Source organism: Sapajus apella, unplaced genomic scaffold, assembly GCF_009761245.1.
Source record: "Sapajus apella isolate SASKATOON/1434 unplaced genomic scaffold, GSC_monkey_1.0 scaffold108, whole genome shotgun sequence".
Taxonomy (NCBI): Eukaryota; Metazoa; Chordata; class Mammalia; order Primates; family Cebidae; genus Sapajus; species Sapajus apella.
Genome location: NW_022437048.1, coordinates 5,320,324 through 5,343,685, shown reverse-complemented (window position 1 = coordinate 5,343,685; position 23,362 = coordinate 5,320,324). Strand labels below are relative to the sequence as shown.

Genomic DNA, 23,362 nt, shown 5'->3' with positions numbered 1-23,362 from the left:
AAATATATATTTAAGTCCGGTAGCTTGGTTAATTAAGGACTAGTATGAAAAATTAACATGAGATACAGTTGGGACCTTAAAGGGCTTTCATTTCTCCTTTCCTTCCTGCATCCCTCCTCCTTCTCTTCCCTTCATTTATTATTCTAGGCAGGACAAATGTCAGATATCTGATTTGAAAACTGATATGAATATATCCAGGTAATAAAATGGAAAATCCCTATTTCAACATTCTTAATGGAATCCTGACTTGAAATTATTATTAATCTTCTGGTTTAAACATTTATATAGGGTAGATGCAAAATAAAAATGACTGCATCAAATGATGTTTTTCTTTTCTTGGGATGCTTTGCAAGAAAATACTTAAATGTGAGTCATACATTTTTCCAGTTCAGCATTTAAACTTCAGACTTTAACCGCAGTTGTGATTGTTTTTAGTTTGTTAGCTGCCTGGAGTGTTATTTTAAGAAAGCAGAAGCACCATCATTTGCACACTCCTTATAGATCACACACCTTAACTCTGACTTTTGCTCCAGTTTTTCAAAAGAAGTGAAGTCAAGATGAAGAACCATTTGCTCTTCTGGGGAGTCCTGGCCATTTTTGTTACAGCTGTTCATGTGAAAGGTATGTGATATTTAGAAAATGAATCCAGATAAAAGGAAAAACATAGGACAGATCTGTTCTTCAGTTTTAAACATTTATGTCTATGCTTTGGTTGGCCAGCTAGCCAGCCACTTTTTCCTAACATGCTTTTATCTCTCTATGGCAGTTGTCTTTACACAAATAAGATACTTTTTATTCTTTTTTCCCTTTTCTTAGTTGTTTGCTACAACCTAGAGAATAAGAAATTAGCTAACTACAGATAGTCCTATTTACGTGAATGTCCGTATTGAATCTTAAAAATCAAGAATCCTTTCCTTGAGTCTCTTAAATTAACATTCTGGAGAAATGAAATAATAATTACTGTAAATACAACATGGGATGCATTGGGATTTTATTTCTCCAAAGAGGCTGGTATTGGTTTTAACAGCTTTCCTGGATCTAAGCCCACAGATTTATTATGATCCCTTAACGATGTTTAATGTTATACAGGTTGCCTATAACTTAATGACTGAACTTTTGTTATTTTATTTATTGATCTTTTTTTATTTTTTCTTATTTTTATTTTTATTTTTTGAGGCAGAGTCTCCATCGGTTGCCAGGCTGAAGTGCAGTGGCGCAATCTCGGTTCACTGCAATCTCCACCTCCCGTGTTCAAGCGATTCTCTTGCCTCAGCCTCTCGAGTAGCTGGGATTACAGGTGCACACCACCACACTCAGCTAATTTTTTGTATTTTTAGTAGAGACAGGGTTTCACCATGTTGGCTAGGATGGTCTTGATCTCCTGACTTCGTGATCTGCCCGCCTTGGCCTCCCAAAGTGCTGGAGTTACAGGTGTGAGCCACCGCACCTAGCCTATTGATCTTTCAAACAGCTTCAGAAAGTGAAATACATTCTGAATTTAGAGGTACAGTATTAAATAATTTTCATTGAGAAGGTCACATTAATAATTTTTCTGGATTGTTCCTAACACTGAATCTATGGTTCTTATTTCAAGACAAAGAATGACAGAAATGTAATTAAGAATAGTCATTTTATACTAACTTACCATTAAGAATAACTTTCTAATGATTTAAAATATAAAATATTAGTAGTAAAGCATGTACAATATAAGTATATATAAACATCTAAAAATATGTGATATTTATGATAGGGTTACTTCTCTGTAAACCCTATAAAGCTGAAAGTTGAAAATATCATGCTTTCAACTTACAGTGGCTTTATAGGGAAGTAGCCCCATCGTAGGTGAGGAGCATACTGAATGCATATTACTTTCACAGCATCATAAAGTAGAAAAATTGTAAGTAGAACCATGTAAGTTGGGGACCATCTGTATATAAAATAGCTATCACTTACTGAATATGATATTCTAGGTATTATACTAATTCCTTTACATATAATATTCCATTTAATTATCTCAGTAACCGCCTGAGCATAAATACTATTATTATTTCTGACACACAGTTGAGTCAGTTGAGACTTACAGAGGTGAAATAACTTGCCAAAGTCATACAGCAAGCAAGCAAGTAGGTAGAACCCGGGCAATCTGACCCGATAGCCTGCACTCTACTGTCCTATTCTGCCTTGCGTAAGGCAATCACTTTAGTAAACTCATTATGGTCATATCTGGCATATGTTGTTAAATCTATTTTCTTATTTGTTTGAACTGAATTAAATTAAATTTAACAAATATTTATTGAACAGCTACCATGTATCAGATGCTCTTGGAATAAAGTAGGGCACAGTCCTTAATAATAGGCTTGTTAGGAGAAAATACTGCCTGTTGGTGAGAGCAAATGTTAGACTCTAAGTCTTGGTGAATTGAAAGTATTTGTACCTTTCTGACAGCTATGTATTTCTGATAGATATTAGGCTGCCTAATATTTTTATATATTAACTTCCCAGGTTTCTGGTAAGGAAATAATGATATGTCATAATAGAATATAGACATTTTTCTATTTAAGACTTAATAATCAAGTCATTTGTTCCTCAATAATCTATATTTTTGGTCAGACATTATGTGCTCATTTATATTTCATTGAGAAAAAACATTTAAGAGTCATGGATACACAAGTAGGAAAGAGGACATCATTTAGGTCATTTTACCTCTTTCAGATGTTAATGAGATATTTCATTACCTTGAATTGACTCCATAATGTTTCTTTTCAATATTACACAGACTTGTGTCAGAAGATTCATTAAGAACTTATGAATAATGGTGTAATAATGCATTATAAATTACTTCAAACAATTACAAGTACAATAACAATGGTCTTAAAATGTTTTTGTAATGACTCTTATCATTAAGGCTGAAATACTGCATTAGGTCCTCTCTGCTCTGGGAATCATCTCAGGAATAGATTTCCAGTTAAAATGATAGCTATTCTGATCATTTAAGCTTTATAACTTGAATTTGTGTGCCAAATCTGTTTTTTTGTTTTATTTATTTATTTATTTATTTAGTTGAGGCTTAATGAGAGGAATTGGTAAAGGTCAGTTAGCTAAAACTATAGGAATAAAAAATATTTAATATCATTGTTATTGTTTAATTAGCACTCTTAATAGTATTACTTAAGTAAAGTTATTATTTAATTTTTAAAACCTGGTAATTGGCTGGTCACTGTGGCTCACACCCAACACTTTGGGAGGCCAAGGCAGGTGGATCACCTGAGGTCAGGAGTTTGAGCTCAGTAGAGACATGGTGAAACCCTGTCTACACTAAAAATACAAAAATTAGCCAGAAGTGGTGGCACATGCTTATACCAGCTACTTGGGAGGCTGAGGCAGGAAAATCGCTTGAACCTGGGAGGCGGAGGTTGCAGTGAGCCGAGATCTCGCCATTGCACTCCAGCCTGGGCAACAAGAGTGAAACTCTGTCTCAAAAATAAAAAATAAAAGTAAAATCTTTTAATTGATCCAAATCCAGATCATACAAAATTACCTTTGTTTATTCTGTGCAATAGTTATCAAGGCTGGGTGTGCTCGCTCTGTAATCCCAGCACTTTGGGAGGCTGAGGCAGGCGGATCACTTGAGGTCAGGCGTTCAAGACCAGCCTGGCCAACATGGTGAAACCCCATCTCTACTAAAAATTAAAAAAAAAAAAAAATTATCTGGGTGTAGTGGCGGGCGCCCATAATCCCAGCTACTTGGGGAGGTGAGGCAGGAAAGTTGCTTGAATCAGGGAGGCAGAGGTTACAGTGAACCAAGATTGTGCCATTGTACTCCAGCCTGGGTGACAGAGTGAGACACTATCTCAAAATAACAACTAAATAAACAACTTATCAGACCTCTTTGTCTAATATTCAGATTAGACAATAAATGTTGACATTGAAAGTTAAGGCTGTAATGGTCATATGTGTATTAATTCATTTATTTATTTTTTTCTGTATACAGGCATATTTAATTGAGTTTATACCTCAATATTTCTAAATTGCTTTTGCAAATTTATAGCACTTTATGTCTATATATACTCTATCTTTTAAAATAATTCTTATAAGAAATATAGCCCTTATTTTTTGATTGAATCATGTATCATGATAATCTGATTGTTATTATGAAAAGGCAAATAATTAGCTTAGGAAAGCTGGGGTAGAGAATATTTAAAACTCTTACAAAATAAGGTTATCTTGGAGGAAAACATGCCTGTTCTTAACTATAATACAATTTATGCAAAAAAATTTTAAGTACAAATGAGAGTTCAGGAAGGTTGTGACATTTTAAATTGGGTTTGTAAAGTCGGGTGCTATTTTTTTTTTGTTCACATTTGAATGAATTGCTTTGGTCTGGGAGAAATCCAATCTAGATTTTTGTTTTCTGTCTCACATTGGCATTTGACACTGGTTTTCCCAAGGCTACATCATTCAGAGAACTGTGCCTCTTTCAGAAGCATTAGATGAAAATCAGAATTTTTTCAGCCCAGATTTCCATAGAGTGGTTCAAGAAAAAAGTGAAATTCCTTTTAGAGTACATTTGGATTTCCTTCACTGCGATGTGAGATTCTGCTTAGAGAACAAATGGAGAAAGCTCAGACTAACCAACAATAAAACTATTTTTCTGCAGGCAAGAAAGATAAAATAACTCAATACAAAATATATAAATTGACTTTTGTTTTCCTTTCTTTTTAATATGTTTTACCTTTCAAGCCCAAGAAGATGAAAGGATTGTTCTTGTTGACAACAAATGTAAATGTGCCCGGATTACTTCCAGGATCATCCGTTCTTCCAATAATCCGAATGAGGACATCGTAGAGAGAAACATCCAAATTGTGTATGTGGCATTCCGTATATTCTTTTTCTCCTGTTCTAAGCAGAGATACTTTCTGATACTAAGCCATTGTTTGAATGTAATACCTGTGTCTTTACTCCCCTTTTTGCTGTGTAGCACTTTACATGAGTAAAGAATTGAATCTTGTGAATGAGCTTGAGGCACTTTTATTGAAATTAGGGGCAAGAATGAAAAATTACAGGCAAGCTAAAATCAGTGGGCTATACAAATTATAAACAAAGGTTCTAATCTAGTAATCAACATGCACAATTTATATGGAGTTATTTCTATTTATTTATTTTTGTTTGTTTGTTTTTGAGACAGGGTCTCACTCTGTTACCTAGGCTGGAGTGCAGTGGCAAGTTCACTGCTTACTGCAGCCTCGAACTCCCAGGCTCAAGCAATCCTCCTGAGTAGATGGGATTATAGGTGTGCACCACCATACCTGGATAATTTTTTATTTTTCTCTAGAGACAGGGTCTCACTGTGTTGTCCAGGCTGTTCTTGAACTTGTGAGCTCAAGCTGTCTTCCTGTGCTGGCCTTCCAGAGTGCTAGAATTACAGGTCTGAGCCACCATGCCTGGCCTAATTATTTAAGTTTGAATCAGAACTTTCAATTGCCCTTGAGCAGCTCAAACTGAAACTTCAGATAACACTAAAGCTTTATTTTATACCATATATATATGACTGAGTCTTTTACACTGTAATCAGATGTCTGCATCAAGATAAGGCAGACTGATCACATTAATTAATTTGATTCAGTCTCACTTTTAGGTTGGATTTCAGATATTCATTTCATTTCACACACAGTACAGACTTATATGCTATATAGCTCTTTTTCAATAGCAAGAATGCTGATACAGTTTGAGAAATTAGATTTCTATTGGATCCAATCAGTTATAAGCTTTTCTTGTAAACTACTCCTACCTTAATAGTTTTCCTCCAATCAAATCTCCTATAGAAAGAGAACACAGTATTCAATCCCATTCAATCAATGGGAAAAGTATAATATGTTTAAAAATTTTATTTTAAAAATTTTTAAAGATTTCTGGCTGGGCCATTTAATAGCTTTGTGTTCTTCTATGCAAGTTACTTATCTACTTTGAACTTCAACTTTTTCATCTTTAAATAAGGAAAAAAATCATGCTTAACCAATAGGATTATTGTAAAAATTGAGAATATCTATTCCTTTTAGAGCTTATATATTTCTGGGATATATTAAAAATATTTACTGTTATTAGTCACCTAATCTATGTGCCAGTTATTGTCACGATCCTGCTTAAAACCCTTGTGATGGTTTCCCCAACATTGATCTTAGGATATATTACAAAGGGCTTGGCCTCACCTACAAAGCTTACTATAACTCTCAAGATCATTCATTGCCACTTTTCTTTTACTTTATGTTTAAAAATTCAGCACTACTGTAGCGTTTCTATTTCCCCACATTCACAGTGCTTTCTCCTTTTACATCTGCTAGTTACTCTGTTTGAAGAACCCTGTTCCACTCCTCTTAGGCTAGTTAACTCCTTCTCAATCTGCATGTCTTAGTTCAGCCATCACTTCCTCTAGCAGGTTTTCTTTGACCACTCAGATCCTGCCCACATAGCTTTGTGTTAGGGATGGAACAGCTGAACTAGTGGGTAATTAGAAAGAATGGTATAAATGACATTGGCACTTAAGCCATGGAGAGATTTTTAAAAATGACTCTCCAAGATCCTCTAATTCATCTTTTTATTTTATGAAATGAGTCTTTTTATATTATATTATTTACTGAAATCAGATAATTCAGTTACTTTATGACACTTTGCCAGATGTGTTGATGTTTCCTGTTCTGATTTCTGAAAGTATATTACCATTGCTATGCCATTATGGTATTTTTTCTTTTCCTTTTTTTTTTTTTTTTTTTTGTCAAAGTCTCATTCTGTTGCCCAGTCTGGAGTGCAGTGGCATGACCTTGGCTCACTGCCACCTCTGCCTCCTGGGTTCATACAATTCTCCTGCCTCAGCCTCCCGAGTAGCTGGACTACAGGTGGGCATCACCACGCCCGGCTAATTTTTGTATTTTTAGTATAGGCGGGGTTTCATCATGCTGGCCAGGATGGTTTTGAACTCTTGACCTCAAGTGATCCACCTGCTTTGGCCTCCTAAAGTGCTGGGATTACTGGCATGAGCCACCACGCCCGGCCTGCCATTATGGTATTATTCCCAACTCTATCACTTAATAAAATGATGTGACGTTAGGCAAGTTACTTAACTAAGCCTTTTTCCTAAACCTTAAAAAAGGAATAATTATGTATGTATGAATATATACACATATACTTTATAGGGTTGTGAGAATTAAATATGATAATTCATAAAAGAACAGTGTTTGGCTTATAGTAGCCTCTCAAAAATGTTTATTCCCTTGTCGCTCTCATTATGTAAAGCCATTCAAGATATTACTAGAGTCTTTAAAGTCTTATTAAGAATAGATTCATGCATTAATTCAACAAATGTTTATTTAATAACTGCCAAATATTAAGGGTTGGTGGTGGAGATAAAACAGTTTATTTAAAATACAGTCCATTTCTTTTTCTTTCTTTTTTTTTTTTGAGACAGAGCTTTGCTGTTGTTACTCAGGCTGGAGTGCAATGGAGCGATCTCAGCTCACCGCAACCTCCGCCTCCTGGGTTCAAGCAATTCTCCTGCCTCAGCTTCCTGAGTAGCTGGGACTACAGGCACGCACCACCATGCCCAGCTAATTTTTGTATTTTTGGTAGAGACTGGGTTTCACCTTGTTGACCAGAATGATCTCGATCTCTTGACCTCTTGATCCATCCTCCTTGGCTTCCCAAAGTGCTGGGATTATAGGCGTGAGCCACCGCGCCCGGCCCATTTCTTAAGAGGATTTACAGTCTAACAGGAAACGTTAAACAATGAAAAAGGCAATTAGAATTCTGTATTGTAAGTGCTATGATAGGAACGGGCAAGGATTGTTATAGGAGCACTGAGGAGGGGCACCCAGTCTAATCCTCAGGGAGAGGAGAAGGGTAGCAGTGGGAGGCAGGAAAGGGTGTTTGGAATAAGTGGCGGGATGAACAATGGCTGTTAGCTGAATGGGAGTTTGCTGGGTAAATGTGTGTGGGGTGTGAAATAATTACTCAATTATTTCAGATTATTGAGGGGGTGGGACAGATCATTCTAGGAAAATGAAACAGGATTGCTGTGAGGATTATATGAGATCATTATATAATATGCTTAGCGTAGTACCAGGCACACCGTAAGTAGTAGTATATGTTAGAACTGTTATTGTTAAAATTGGAGATGAGAAAAGCATGGTACATTTGTGGAATTGCAGTTGTTTATAGCTGACATGTATTGTGGAGGGTGACATTGTGAGAGATGAAGCTGGAGAGTTAGGGGCGTATTAGGAAGGGCCTTCTATGCTATTTTGAGGACACCCTGTCTTCTGTGGAGAGACATTAGAGGTTTTAAGCAGAGAAGGAAATTAAGCTTGCATTTTAGGAAGGGTGTTTTGGCAATAATGTGGCCAGTGGTTTGAAGGGGTCAAGACAAAAGGAAGACATTGTTGCAATCTAGGAGAGGATGGAGGTATCCTGAATTAGGCAATAATAATGAGAAGAGAGGTAAGTGTATGGATTTCACACATGAAAATAATTAGAAAACTGGACTGTGAGATTGATTAGGTATGTGACAGAGGGGAGGATTCAGGTATGATAACCAGGTTTTTGGCTTGGATACGTATGTGGATGGTATTGCTAAATACTGAGTTAGAAAACACAAGTTTTTTGTTGTTTATTTTGGTAGGGAGGGGTGCATATGAGAAGGAATGATGAGTTAGTTGAAAAAAATTTAAAAGTTAAATCACCAGAACTTGTTGACAATCATTATCTAATTTTTCATGGGATATCGCCATGAAAAAGTTCCAGCTTTGCTACTTAGTTGTTGTGTGAACTTGGGTGGATCAGTACCCTCTCCTATTTATGATTCCCTCTCCTCTAAAATCTGGATAACAATATCCGTCTGTCCATTTCACAAATATTGAACATACTGCATATGCCACATACCTAGCACTGGGAACACATAAATGTTTTTGCCTCAAGGAACTTATACAGCCCAGGGAAGTAACTACTCTGTAGACAAGCAGCTATGATATGGCATACACATACACACACACACACACACACACATACACACACACACAAACACACACACACACACTCGAAATAAATATATAGGAGCATTAATGAGACTGCAGAGGAAGAAGTTTGTTGAAGGGTGGGAATAACATCAATGTAATTATTACAGAGGTAAAATGTGAGTTTTAGAGGAAAAGCAAAGGAAAAGTTTTAAAGGAGAAGAAAAAATTGCCAAATCAGTAAAGATAGTTGACAGTGGAGTTGCTGTGAGGTTTATTCTGAATGAGAAATATTTAAAATATAGCAAGTCACTGTAAAAAACTGAGTAATGGTATTATTCTAGAGTGCTTATAGAGTACTAAATACAGCAACTACTGTTCTGATGAGATAGTGGCAGTATACCTATTATCAAAAATAACAATATCTGCATTTCATTATTTTACTTTGTTTTCTTTCTTTTCTTCTAGTGTTCCTCTGAACAACAGGGAGAATATCTCTGATCCCACATCACCATTGAGAACCAAATTTGTGTACCATTTGTCTGACCTGTAAGATATATGTCTTTCCCATAGTTTGTAGATGTGGAAGTCAATAGCTTTTAATTAACCTTGTTAGTAAGAATGTTTTTGTAAATATGGTGGGGTATAAACATTTACAAATATAATCTGAACTTCTGAATACATTAATTCCTATGTTAATTATTAGGTAACATAAATTCATAAAACTTTGTCACAGATAAAAATTAGCTATACATTTTTTCTAAAGAAGAAATTGTTGCCATTTATAGAAGGGCCAATTTCTCTTATTAGTTCAATATGTGGATTTGATCTTATAAACAAGCAGGTGTTTCTTTGGAAATTAAGACTCTAACAGAAATATTAAAAAAATTCCTTTCTTGTTACTATAAATAACTTGTTTAAACAGGTATGCAGTTGGGAATAAGCCTAACACAGTAGAAATTGCTGTATGGTGTACAGAAAACAATCGTATTATCATATCATTAATTATATTGCTTACTTTCAACTAATATTTATAAATTAAAGATTGGAAAATCTCATAAGCTATTCTGTATTGTGGAGCTGCTTACGTCTGAGAGGAGTCATCCTTTGTTGTCAGGTCAGAGCTGCGAGACTTAATTGATTTTGGATTGAAATGTGTAGTCAGATTTTGAGACAGCATTTGAGGAGATTGTCTAATACATGTATTTGCTTTTCAGCTGTAAAAAATGTGATCCTACAGAAGTGGAGCTGGACAATCAGATAGTTACTGCTACCCAGAGCAATATCTGTGATGAAGAAGACAGTGCTACAGAGACCTGCTACACTTATGACAGAAACAAGTGCTACACAGCTGTGGTCCCACTCGTATTTGGTGGTGAGACCAAAATGGTGGAAGCAGCCTTAACCCCGGATTCCTGCTATCGTGACTAATTTAAGTCATTGCTGACTGCATAGCTCTTTTGCTTGAGAGGCTCTCCATTTTGATTCAGAAAGTTAGAATTTAAAACCTAAGGGTTTTTTTTGAATAATGATGTAAAACCAACTCCCTGCCACCAAAATAATTACAATAGTCACATTGTTATCTTTATTAGGTAATCACTTCTCAATTATACGTTCATACTCTAAATATTAAAATCTGTCAATTATCATGCTTACCTGAAGAGGTATGCTCCATTAAGAATACGGTTTCTAGCATTAAACAAATAAACAAAAGGAGTAAATAAAACTCAAGGAGTGAAAATCAGGAGGTATAATAAAATGTTCCTCATATTCTCCCCCCACCTGCCTTTTTTTTGGCCTTGGAGAGCCAGAGCTTCTGCATTTTCTTTACTATTCTCTTTAAAAAAAAGTTTCACTGTGTAGAGAACATATATGTGTAAACATAGGTCAATTATATGTCCTCATTAGAAAAATAATAATTGGAAAATATGTTCTAGAACTATTTACAAAATAATTTAAGGCGAAATCTCTAATATTTATAAAACTAATGAGCTAAATAATTAAATGCATAATGAAAAATATATTTGGACATAACAGACTTGGAAGCAGATGGTACAGATTTTTCTTTTTTTCATAATCAGGTTAGTATAAGAAATTTCCATTTGAAACCATCCATTTTGTACCTGAGCTTTATGAAATATATGTATTTCATGATATGTATTCTCTAGCACAGTCTGAACAATTAAATAGATTCATAAGCATATACCTGTGTGAAATAATTTGTTGGAAAAAGTTTGCTTTGCTCATGTTAACCTTCTTGCATGTAAGTTAACTCTATTGATGAACAGTTTGTAAGTATGATGTAACGATACATTAATCACTGAACTCATACATGTACATAGTTGAGGTGGCTTTGTCATTTTATACCCATAATTAAATAAAAGGGCAAAATCCATCCTGATAAATACCATATTTATCATGGCACATAAAACTTCTTTATGGCAGAAAGCCGAAGCCATTGACATATATACCTAAGGGTACTATGGAAAGTAAATGCTAACTCTGAATTTAAAATAGTGGGAGGATGTTAGTAAGGGTTGGTTTCTTGAAAAGGAATTGTTCGGTTTCCTTTTTTTAAAAAAATGGTAATAGTCATTTATTAGTGACCTCTACCGATTATTCAATGTTTCTTTAGGGATATGCATAGGACACTCTGGTGCTTCAGTAGAAACCATAGTTTTGTGTTGAGAAATGCTGAGTGTATGATAAAATTATATTGTTTGCTAAGAAGAACAATGGCAAGGAAAACCTAGCTGCTGCCTCTCCCCCCCAAGTTGAAAACCGCTTGAGGCATTCTAAAGTGGCAAAACAGTATACAGTATGTACATCATATACTGGTTAAAACAATTCCTTAAGCACGAGATGTGTGACCCTGCCTTCGTGGCTCCCTAATGGAGAATACTTTTTAGTTTGCCTGTGATCAGTGGTAAGCAGGTAAGCAGGCACCAGCTGCTCACCTGGTTTATCTTGGTGAAAACACAGAACACCTTTTTTTTAATAAGAATCACCTGTTCAGAGATATTAACTACGTGGGTCAGAATCTGCTTGAGGCTCTCAGCCCAGAATGCTGTCAGTCCTCTGAGGCTACTCAGAAGGTTGTTGGTCCTTGGATAGTCCCACTTTGCTGTTCTATCTGGGTGTCTGCTTCTTAATGCCTTCAGTGCCACCTGGGTTGGGGTCTCTTTGGCCGAGCCGGACTTAGTAGTTTTTTTTTTTTTTTTTTTGAGACAGAGATTTGCTCTTGTTGCCCAGGCTGAGAGTGAAATGGCGTGATCTCGGCTCACCGCAACCTCTGCCTCCTGGGTTCAAGCGATTCTCCTGCCTCAGTCTCCTGAGTAGCTGGATTACAAGTGTCTGCCATCATGCACAGCTAATTTTGTATTTTTAGTAGAGACGGGGTTTCACCATGTTGGCCAGGCTGGTCTCAAACTCCTGACCTCAGGTTATCCACCCGCCTCGGCCTCCCAAAGTGCTGGGATTACAGGCATGAGACACTGTGCCCGGCCAGAAACCATAGTTTTGATGTATTAAAGATATATCCGTTCTTGACTGATCTTTGATCTAGAGTGTGATTTTAGCCAAGTCTTTGAATTTCCTTTAATTAGTAAACATCTATTAAATGTTAACCAAATGCACAGGATTGGTCTGCGGTGGTGAAGTTACGGTAACTGCCCTTGAGAAAGTCACTATCACTGCTCACTCGTCAGAACTGTGCTTAGGTGTCAGTCTTCTCTGTGAGACCCACCCTGACTACTTTTTAAATATTTCAAACCCCATTTCTCCATCTTAGCCTACTTCCCGCCATGTACTTATCTCCCTTTAGCAGACTATATGATTTACTTATATATCATGTTTATGGTCTGTCTCCCCTCACTAGAGTGTAATCTCCACAAAGGCAAGCACTTTTATTTTGCCCACTGATGTGTCCTCAGCATCTAGAACGGTGTCTGACACATGGAGGCCCTCAATACATATTTGTTGAATGAATGAACATGAGTGTAGCTTAGTTGAGATAAGGCATACACATAAAGAATTATAATTATCTGGCAGAGTCTGCTGAAGTCAAAGAAATAGCTTCCCAAGTGCTTTGAGAATTCATGGGAGACTGCTTCTGAAGAGACCCCTTACTTTACCCCTATTCTAGCATTATTATCTCATTAAATGCTAGCTGGAAGAAGACTTCAGCAAACTCTGCCAGATAATTATAATTCTTTATGTGTCTGCCTTACTTTCTCAGTGTACCCTGTAGAAAAAGTTTTGTAGATCCACATTGCAGATCCTTATGGGAAAGACCCCTCTTCCAGCATTACCTCATTAAATGCTAGCTGAAAGAAGACTACAATTTGTAGTCCCACAAGTCTTCCTTCTTTCAGAAGTTCAGTAAACTCTGATACTACCCCAGTAGTAACAATTTAGTACTTACTATGTGCTAGGCAGCAATGTAAGTGCTTTTTTTTTTTTTTTTTTTGAGACAAGGTTTCACCATGTTGGCCAGGATGTTCTCGAATTCCTGACCTCAGATGATCCACATGCCTCGGCCTCCCAAAGTGCTGGGATTACAGGCAAGAGCCACAGCACCCGGCCTGTAAGTGCTTTATAAATATTAACTCATTCAATATAAATCTGGAGTAACTGGTGACTCTTAAACGAGTTATTGAGGATAGATTAAAGCCGTTTTTTAAGTTGTATTCAAACATTTGCTGGAATTAGTGGAACATTTAGAGGGGCACACTAAGGAATCAGTTTAAGATATGGTGGCCATGAAAGGAGCCTCTCAGTTCTCTGCAAGGAATGTAATTGACCTATAGTCCTGAGATGTACTGTGTTTGTGGAAGGGACTCTAAGACAGGTCAGTTCCTGGGAGACACAGGACTCTTCTGATGGGGCACTGACTTGGGGATGCCTTATCTTTGCTGAAAATTTATTAGTACTGCAGGTATTACCTGGCCAATCATCCTTCCTATCCTCCTTGATCCACATGGGTAATACCTGCATCAGGATCTGATGACTCAGCCTTCTTCAGATACCTGAAAAACTCAGTGGATAATTAGCCATTTGAGTGGTTCACTTACCTAGTAAATGGCAATGAAATGTCTGAATCACTGTGCCATAGTCTCAACAAATATCAATTGAGGCCCTTAGAGAATCATTATGTCTGCTGTAAGATTTTCTTAAACCTCATGTGATATTTTGAGGTTAACGTGACCAATTCATTGATGGGTCATAGTCTGTTATAATGTTTGCACTTTTTGTCCTCCCTTTTTAACTTGAATTAAATGGATGACATTTGAAAAGACAGGCATAAATAGGTAGAGTTGGTGAGAAATGTTTTTCTTCTGCATAGTGCTTGACAAGTTGCCATTTGCTCTGGTAAGCACACTCAGCACCAGCCAGATAAAAATTATATTAATTAGCAATAAGAGAAGCCCTTTAATGGGATTTCCAGGTCTTGGCTTTGGGGTAGCAGTATAATCTAGTGGATAAATCCATGGTCTATGTTGGAATAGACTCTAAGTAACATTGGTCAAGTTAATTCAAAGATTGCTTCCTCATTTGAAAAATGGTAGCAAAAATAACTACATAGATTTTTATAAAAATAAGGCTGCATGCTGTATGTGTCTGTATATCACTTATTATCACTGTGGTAGCAGTTAGCAACAATCCATAAATTACAGTTGTTATTATGTGTTAATTGCCTTTGGCTCTTCTTCCTGCCTAAGCAACAAATAAGAAAATAATGTAGAAATATATTGAATCTGTGATTTTCTTTTCTTTTTTTAAAAAACATTTTATTGCGTTTTAGATTTTGGGGTACATGTGAAGGACATGCAGGATTGTTGCATAGGTACACACATGGCAATGTGGTTTGCTGCCTTCATCCCCATCACCTATATCTGACACTTCTTCCCATGTTATCCCTTCCCAACTCCCCACCCTACTGTCCCTCCCCTAGTTCCCCCTCACAGACCTAGTGTGTGATGCTCCCCTCCCTGTGTCCATGTGTTCTCATTGTTCAACACCCACCTATGAGTGAGGACGTGTGGTGTTTTATTTTCTGTTCTTGTGTCATTTTGCTGAGAATGGTGGTTCCCAGGTTCATCCATGTCCCTACAAAGAACATGAACTCCTCGTTTTGTATGGCTGCATAGTATTCCATGGTCTATATGTGCCACATTTTCCCTGTCCAGTCTATAATTGATGGGCATTTGGGTTGGTTCCAGGTCTTTGCTATTGTAAACAGTGCTGCAGTGAACATTTGTGTGCATGTGTCCTTATAGTAGAACGATTTATAATCCTTTGGATATGTACCCAGTAATGGGATTGCTGGGTCAAATGGAATGGCTATGTCTAGGTCCTTGAGGAATCACCACACTGTCTTCCACAATGGTTGAACTAATTTACACTCCCACCAACAGTGTAAAGGTGTTTCAATTTCTCCACATCCTCTCCAGCATCTGTTGTCTCCATATTTTTTAATGATTGCCATTCTAACTGGCATGAGATGGTATCTCAATGTAGTTTTGATTTGCATTTCTCTAATGACCAGTGATAATGAGCATTTTTTCATGTTTGTTGGCCTCATATATGTCTTCTTTTGGGAAGTGTCTGTTCATATCCTTTGCCCACTTTTAATGGGTTTGTTTGTTTTTTTCTTGTAAATCTGTTCTAGTTCTTTGTAGATTCTGGATATTAGCCCTTTGTCAGTTGAGTAGATTGCAAACAATTTTTTCCCATTCTGTTGGTTGCCGGTTCACTCGAATGATTGTTTCTTTTGCTGTGCAGAAGCTCTGGAGTTTAATTAGATCCCATTTGTCTATTTTGGCTTTTGTCGCCAATGCTTTTGGTGTTTTAGCCATGAAGTCCTTGCCTACGCCTATGTCCTAAATGGTTTTGCCTAGGTTTTCTTCTAGGGTTTTTATGGTGTTAGGTCTTATGTTTAGATCTTTAATCCACCTAGAGTTAATTTTAGTGTAAGGTATCAGGAAGGGGTCCAGTTTCTCCTTTCTGCACATGGCTAGCCAGTTTTCCCAACACCACTTATTAAACAGGGAATCCTTTCCGCATTGCTTGTTTTTGTCAGGTATGTCAAAGATCAGTTGGTTGTAGATGTGTGGTGTTGCTTCCGAGGCCTCTGTTCTGTTCCATTTGTCTATATCTTTGTTTTGGGACCAGTACCATGCTGTTTTGATTACTGTAGCCTTGCAGTATAGCTTGAAGTCAGGTAGTGTGATGCCTCCAGCTTTGTTCTTTTTGCTTAGAATTGACTTGACCATGTGGGCTCTCTTTTGGTTCCATATGAAGTTTAAGGTGGTTTTTTCCAGGTCTGTGAAGAAGGTCATTGGTAGCTTGATGGGGATAGTGTTGAATCTGTATATTACTTTGGGCAGTATGGCCATTTTCACAATATTGATTCTTCTTAACCATGAGCATGGAGGGTTTCTCCATCTGTTTGTGTACTCTCTTATTTCGTTGAGCAGTGCTTTGTAGTTCTCCTTGAAAGGGTCCTTTACATCCTTTGTTAGTTGTATTCCTAGGTATTTTATTCTCTTTGTAGCAATTGTGAATGGCAGTTCTTGATTTGCCTCTCTTTAAGTCTGTTATTGGTGTATAGGAATTACCTGGAGGACTCATTAAAGTAGACTGCTGAGCCCTACCCAGAGATGCTGATCAAATGGCTCAGAGATGCAGCTGGAGACTGCAGGTCGCACACATTCCCAGGTGCTGTTGAGCCTGGGAATTGCAGGAGAGCCCACTGCTTTAGAATTATAAACCTCTACTTCCATCTAGTGGTTGAGTTACAAAATACAATGAATATATGTTTTTAAAATGCATTGTTTCATTTAATTCCTCTTAACACTTCATAAAACAAGTACTGTCTTCACTTCACACATGATAAAACTGAGCTGTGATAAGATCACATGCCTAATGTTTTTCAGGTATTTGGAGAAGTGATGATTAACTCCAAGGCTGTCAGACTCCAAAGTCAAAGCTCTCAGTATATTATCCTGTCTAAATGTCCTTCAAATGGTCTTCCTCAGTAATTTCACTTATGTGGACATAACCAGAAATATGGACAAAGAGGGATAGAGATATCTATTACAACATGATTTATAATAGTGATAATTCACAGGAAACTTTAAGTCCGTCATCAAGGGAATGGTAAGGTATACTTCAAAATATTTTACAGACAACAGAAATGAAATTTCATGTGTTTTAAAATTTATGGAAATTGATGTACAATGTGAAGAGGAAAATGTAGGATTTTGCATAAAAGAGCGACTTTAAGAAAATTCTCTTCACAGCTGGGCATGGTGGCTTATGCCTGTAATCCCAGCTCTTTGAGAGGCCAAGGTGGGCGGATCACGAAGTCAGGAGTTCAATATCAGCCTGGCCAATATGGTGAAACCCTGTCTCTACTAAAAAAAAAAAAAAAAAAAATTAGTCGAGTGCGGTGGTGCATGCCTGTAATCCCAACTACTCAGGAAGCTGAGACAGGATAATTGCTTGAACCCGGGGGGGCAGAGTTTGCAGTGAGCCGAGATCACGCAACTGTACTCCAGCCTCGGCAACACAGCAAGACTCTGTCTCAAAAAAATAAAAAGAAAAAAAAAAGAAAATTCCCTTCACTTCACATACATGGGAAAAGACTTGAGGGAAATAGGCCAAAATGTTATTTTTTGTTTCCTTTTACTTTTTAGTATAGAATATCCCAAATATTCTACAAAGACTTTATATTTTATAATTGGAAAAGTGTTAATCATTATTAGTTAACTTTTAATATTAGTTAATTAATACATTAATACTAATTTTGGTGAAATTCTAAATTTTTATTTATTTGCATAATATAAAGACAAAGTGGTGTTTACTTAGAATCTACTCTGTACTCAGCACAGTGCAAGTTGCTATGAGGGTCTCACTTTTTCAGTTTTTCTATTTCTTCTACAGGCAAAACTAAAACAGGAAAAAATTAGCACACAGTATAAGACACATTTGTGATTAAATATTAAAGATTGGCTGAGTGTGGTGGCTTACACTTGTAATTCCAGCACTTTGGGAGGCTAAGGCAGGCAGATCACTTGAGGCCAGGAGTTCAAGACCAGCCTGGCCAACGTGACAAAACCACATCTCTACTAAAAATACACAAATTAGCTGGGCATAGTGGTCCACATCTGTAATCCCAGCTACTTGGGAGGCTGAGGCATGAGAATCGCTTGAGCCCTGGAACAGGAGGTTGCAGTGAGCCAAGATTGTGCCACTGCACTCCAGCCTGGGCAACAGAGTAAGACTGTCTCAAATAAATAACTATTGAAGATCATGTGCTGTGAGACTTCAGGGAAGCTGGGTTAACATCTTGGAGGAGATGATAACTGAATGGGGCCTTTTCCGATGAAGAGAACCTTCTAGAACTACATGAGCCAAGCAATGAAAGAGGAAGAAGCATAACACAAATGTCAGAATAGAGACAGGATCAGTCTGCTCGTCTTTCTCTTTCTGTCTTGAATCTTTCACTTATATACATCCCCTCAAATTGGTGACAATTTTTTCAGTGGTCATGACTTTTCTGTTCCTTCTCTGTTGAGTGTGAAGTTGTCACTTATTTAGAGGAAGCAGCTTATCATTTTGTCACCCCTACCACTTTGTCCACCGATTGGTTGAATCACTACCTGGGAACATGTTAATACCACAGAATGGTGGGCCCAACTCCAGAGCCTCTGAATGAAAATCTGCATTTTAACACAATCTGCAATCATATACACATTAAAACATGAATAATGCTGGTATGGCATGCAACAGTGTCAGAAAACAGCCTGAATCTAGGGGCATCTGCTAGTGTGGTTTAACAGCTAAGTGATGGAACTGACAAGGTCTTCCCTGAACAAAATTTTCTTTTTCTTTTCTTTCTTTCTTTCTTTCTTTCTTTTTTTTTTTTTTTTTTTTTTTTGAGATGGAGTCCAAGCTGGAGTGCAATGGCCCGATCTTGACTCACTGCAACCTCTGCCTCCTGGGTCAAGTGATTCTCCTGCCTCAGCCTTTTAAGTAGCTGGGATTACAGGTGCCCACCACCATGCCTGGCTAATTTTTTTGTAGTTTTAGTAGAGATGGGATTTTACCATATTGGCCAGGCTTGTCTTGAACTCCTGACCTCAGGTGATCCACCCACCTCAGCCTCCCAAAGTACTGAGATTACAGGAGTGAGCTACCACACCCGGCTGAGAAAAAAATCTTTTTACTGAGTTAAACCACAGCAAATACTGTAATATTTTCTTAAAGCTAATGTGGCATTTTGAGGTTAATGTGACCAATTCATTAACTTGTCATAAGTCTATTATAATGTTTGCACTTTTTGCCCTCTCTTTTTAACTTGAATTAAGTGGGTGACATTTTTTTCTTCAAATTAGTAATGCAGGTGTTTTTTTCTTTCTCACTCTCTCCTTCTCTCTCTCTCTTTTTAAATTGCATTTTAGGTTTTGGGGTACATGTGAAGAACATGCAAGATTGTTGCATAGGTACACACATGGCAGTGTGGTTTGCTGCCTTCCTCCCCATCACCTATATCTGGCATTTCTCCCCATGCTATCTCTCCCCATCTCCCCACCCCCTGCTGTCCCTCCCCTATATCCCCCCAACAGACCCCAGTGTGTGATGCTCCCCTCCCTGTGTCCATGTGTTCTCATTGTTCAACACCCACCTATGAGTGAGAACATGCGGTGTTTGATTTTCTGTTCTTGTGTCAGTTTGCTGAGAACAATAGTTTCCATATTCATCCATGTCCCTACAAAGGACACGAACTCATTGTTTTTGATGGCTGCATAGTATTCCATGGTGTATATGTGCCACATTTTCCCTGTCCAGTCTATCATCAAAGGGCATTTGGGTTGGTTCCAGGTCTTTGCTATTGTAAACAGTGCTGCAATGAACATTCGTGTGCATGTGTCCTTATAGTAGAATGATTTATAATCCTTTGGATATATACCCAGTAATGGGATTGCTGGGTCAAATGGAATTGCTATGTCTAGGTCCTTGAGGAATCGCCACACTGTCTTCCACAATGGTTGAACTAATTTACACTCCCACCAACAGTGTAAAAGTGTTCCTATTTCTCTACATCCTCTCCAGCATCTGTTGTCTCCAGATTTTTTAATGATCACCATTCTAACTGTCATGAGATAGTATCTCAATGTAGTTTTGATTTGCATTTCTCTAATGACCAGTGATGATCAGCATTTTTTCATATGTTTGTTGGCCTCATGTATGTCTTCTTTTGTAAAGTGTCTGTTCATGTCCTTTGCCCACTTTTGAATGGGCTTGTTTTTTTCTTGTAAATCTGTTTTAGTTCTTTGTAGATTCTGGATATCATCCCTTTGTCAGGTGGGTAGATTGCAAAAATTTTTTCCCATTCTGTTGGTTGCAAGTGGGTGACATTTTTAAAAGTCAGACATAAATAAGTACCATTGGTGAGGAATGTTTTCCCTCTGCACAGTTCCTGACAAGTTAGTCATTTTCTCAAGTAAGCATACTCAGTATCAGCCATGTAAAGATTATATTAATTAGCCATAAGAGTAAAGCTGTCCGGGTGCAGGGGCTCACGCCTGTAATCCCAGCAGTTTGGGAGGCCAAGGCAGGTGAATCATGAGGTCATGAGATTGAGGCCATCTTGGCCAACATGGTTAAACCACATCTCTACTAAAAATACAAAAAATAGCTGGGCGTGGTGGTGTGCGCCTGTAGTCCCAGCTACTTGTAGGGCTGAGGCAGGAGAATCGCTTGAACTTGGGAGGCGGAGGTTGCAGTGAGGGAACATTGCACCACTGCATTCCAGCCTGGTGCCAGAGTGAGACTCCGTCCTCCCACCAAAAAAAAAAAAAAAAAAAAAAAAAAGAAGAAGAAGGAAAGTAAAGCCAAGTAAGCACATTCAGCATCAGCCAGATAAAAATTATATTCATTAGCAATAAGAGTAAAGCTTTATATAGTGTAGAAATGAATAAGATTATTTGGATAAGCTCAGAGGTAATTACTGGTCAAGCTCTGATGAGGCACAGAAACGGAGGTTGCTGGGTGCTGAGGCCATGAAATGCGGGCATCATGAGAGAAGAGGACCTTGCCTGGGATGTGAAAGGATCCTAAAAATAGCTTCATCTATTTCACAATGATATCTTTGTCAAATTACAGATCAACTTCCTCTTTGCTTCTTCATTTGAAAATTTTTTCTCTGCCAGCATAGAACTTTGCTTGTTACCAGTTGAATTCTATTTCTAAATCTAATTGACTATAAATTCAAAGCAAGAAGAAGAGTTTCAGTGACTGATGTTATTGGACTAGGGTGAGGTGGAGCCACATGGAAGTGCATGTGGACAAAACCTAATGCTGTATTTTACTGTGAAACGGTGAATGTCTATTTTCCATCAAGTGAAGTTTTCTTCTGACTTTTAATTGGGCAATTGGTGAGAGAGAGCTGTTGATTTTTTAAGTTCAACATTTCTGGTTTCTTTTTTAGTTATTAGAAATGAAGTTTGGTTTCCTGATGAACTTTTTTTGTTTTCTTAAGGTCATGATTGAAGGAGAATGGGGTAAACAAGGGAAGAGAGAACAAGTGTACAAATAACTCAAAGGTAATTTCTTCTGAGTTTTCTTTAAAGGTGTATAAAGTTAAGATGTTGATGTGAGTGACCAAAGTGAAACATGTTATCTACATGTTTAATAATCCAAAAAGCCAGAGGAAGACTCTCCATGCTAATGGCTACTAGGCTGTTTCCGAAGGTCTAGCTGGACCCTATATTTTGTCATCCTACTTTGCTTCCTGTATCAGGTGAGGAAATGCAAGATTTCCCAGGCACCTGGATTAATGCCCAATCATCCTTTAGAGAAGTTTATTGTAGGCTGTGCATATAAAGCAGATATGTGTCAGCCTTGCTGGATTATCTCTTGTGTTTATAATCCTCACATTTTTTCCTTCTTCTTTATTTACCTTATCAACTAAAGACATCATAGACTACATCCAGCTATTTTTGAATCAGCAGATGACCACTAGATGTAGGAACTCATCATAGAAGTGTAGTAGTAGTGGTAGGGTTCAGATACTAAGACAAAGTGTTACTTTTAGAGCCTCCCATATCCACTGCATGCATCTTAACTTTGGAGTAGACTTAAAAAGCTTTATCAATAGCTTCGCAAGAGCATAGAGAATAATTGATTTCTTTACTGGTATCCAGGCTTGCAAATGCATACCTGTGTTGATGACATCAAGAGTCATTTTCTGGGCCAGGCACAGTGGCTCACACCTAGAATCGCAGCACTTTGGAAGGCCGAGGCGGGTGAATCACTTGAGGTCAAGAGTTCAAGACCAGCCTGACCAACATGGTAAAACCCTGTCTCTATTAAAAAGACAAAAATTAGCTAGGCATGGTGGCACACATCTGTAATCTCAGCTACTCAGGAGGCTCAAGCATGATAATTGTTTCAACTTGGGAGGTGGAGGTTGCAGTGAGACAAGATCGCACCACTGCTCCAGCCAGGGGGACAGAGCAAGATTCTGTCTCAAAAAAAAAAAAAAAAAAAAAAAAAAGAGTCACTTTCTGGAGGGACATTTTCCCTTCTTTTTACTGTATGTTTTTAAATTCAAAATATGTGATTTTTGGGTCACACTATACTTTTTTAGAAAAAATATTTACCTATACTCAAGACAGCTTGGAAGTGTCACACTATACTTTTTACATTTTACATTACAAAGATCTCAGATGGTGATTTATAGAGCAGCATCCCGTAAATTCAGATATGTCAACATATCTGCCAAAACAATTATGTGAACCCATACGTTTTGGTGAAATATGAAGTGAGTATCTTGTAATGAAGTTACTCATATTGAGATTTTTTGGGAAAAAAAGATCATTTGGAAAAATAGTGATACAATAACGTATTTTTATTTTGAAAGGATAAGTCTTAAAAGACAGTTTCATACAGAATAAGTTAGTGCATTTTTCAATGTGTGATTAAAATATAAAACTGGCCGGGGAGAGGGGAATGTAAGCACTAGGGGATGGCCTGGATAATCTACCTCTAAGATCCTGTCTTATGCTGAAATTCTATGATGCAGATGTTGCTGAATATATAAAACTACGGAGTGGCGGCTCATTCAGCATCCCAGACAGTCACCTTTCAGGAAAAGCAAACTATGGTGTTTTCGTGGGAGTGCTGAAAGTCATTAAAAAAATCAATCGATATAGATTTATTGGGTATATTCTATGTTCAGGACACTGTGCTAGGTACTTTAGAAGATTCAAGGGGAAGATTCCTTTTCTCAGGAAGTTTTCAACATTGTGTTTCCTCAAATTTCTGAAATCTTCTTATGAAATCTGCTCCTGAAA

General features: G+C 37.5%; 1 protein-coding gene across 1 annotated transcript; it reads left to right on the top strand.

Moving 5' to 3' along the window:
- Positions 1–384: 384 nt before the first annotated feature.
- Positions 385–11,202, top strand: JCHAIN (joining chain of multimeric IgA and IgM). Its single transcript, XM_032259337.1, has 4 exons — positions 385–621; positions 4,741–4,864; positions 9,468–9,548; positions 10,217–11,202. The coding sequence occupies exons 1-4, from the start codon at positions 558–560 to the stop codon at positions 10,428–10,430; spliced, it is 483 nt and encodes a 160-aa protein (XP_032115228.1). The 5' UTR covers positions 385–557; the 3' UTR covers positions 10,431–11,202.
- The last annotated feature ends 12,160 nt before the right edge of the window (positions 11,203–23,362 follow it).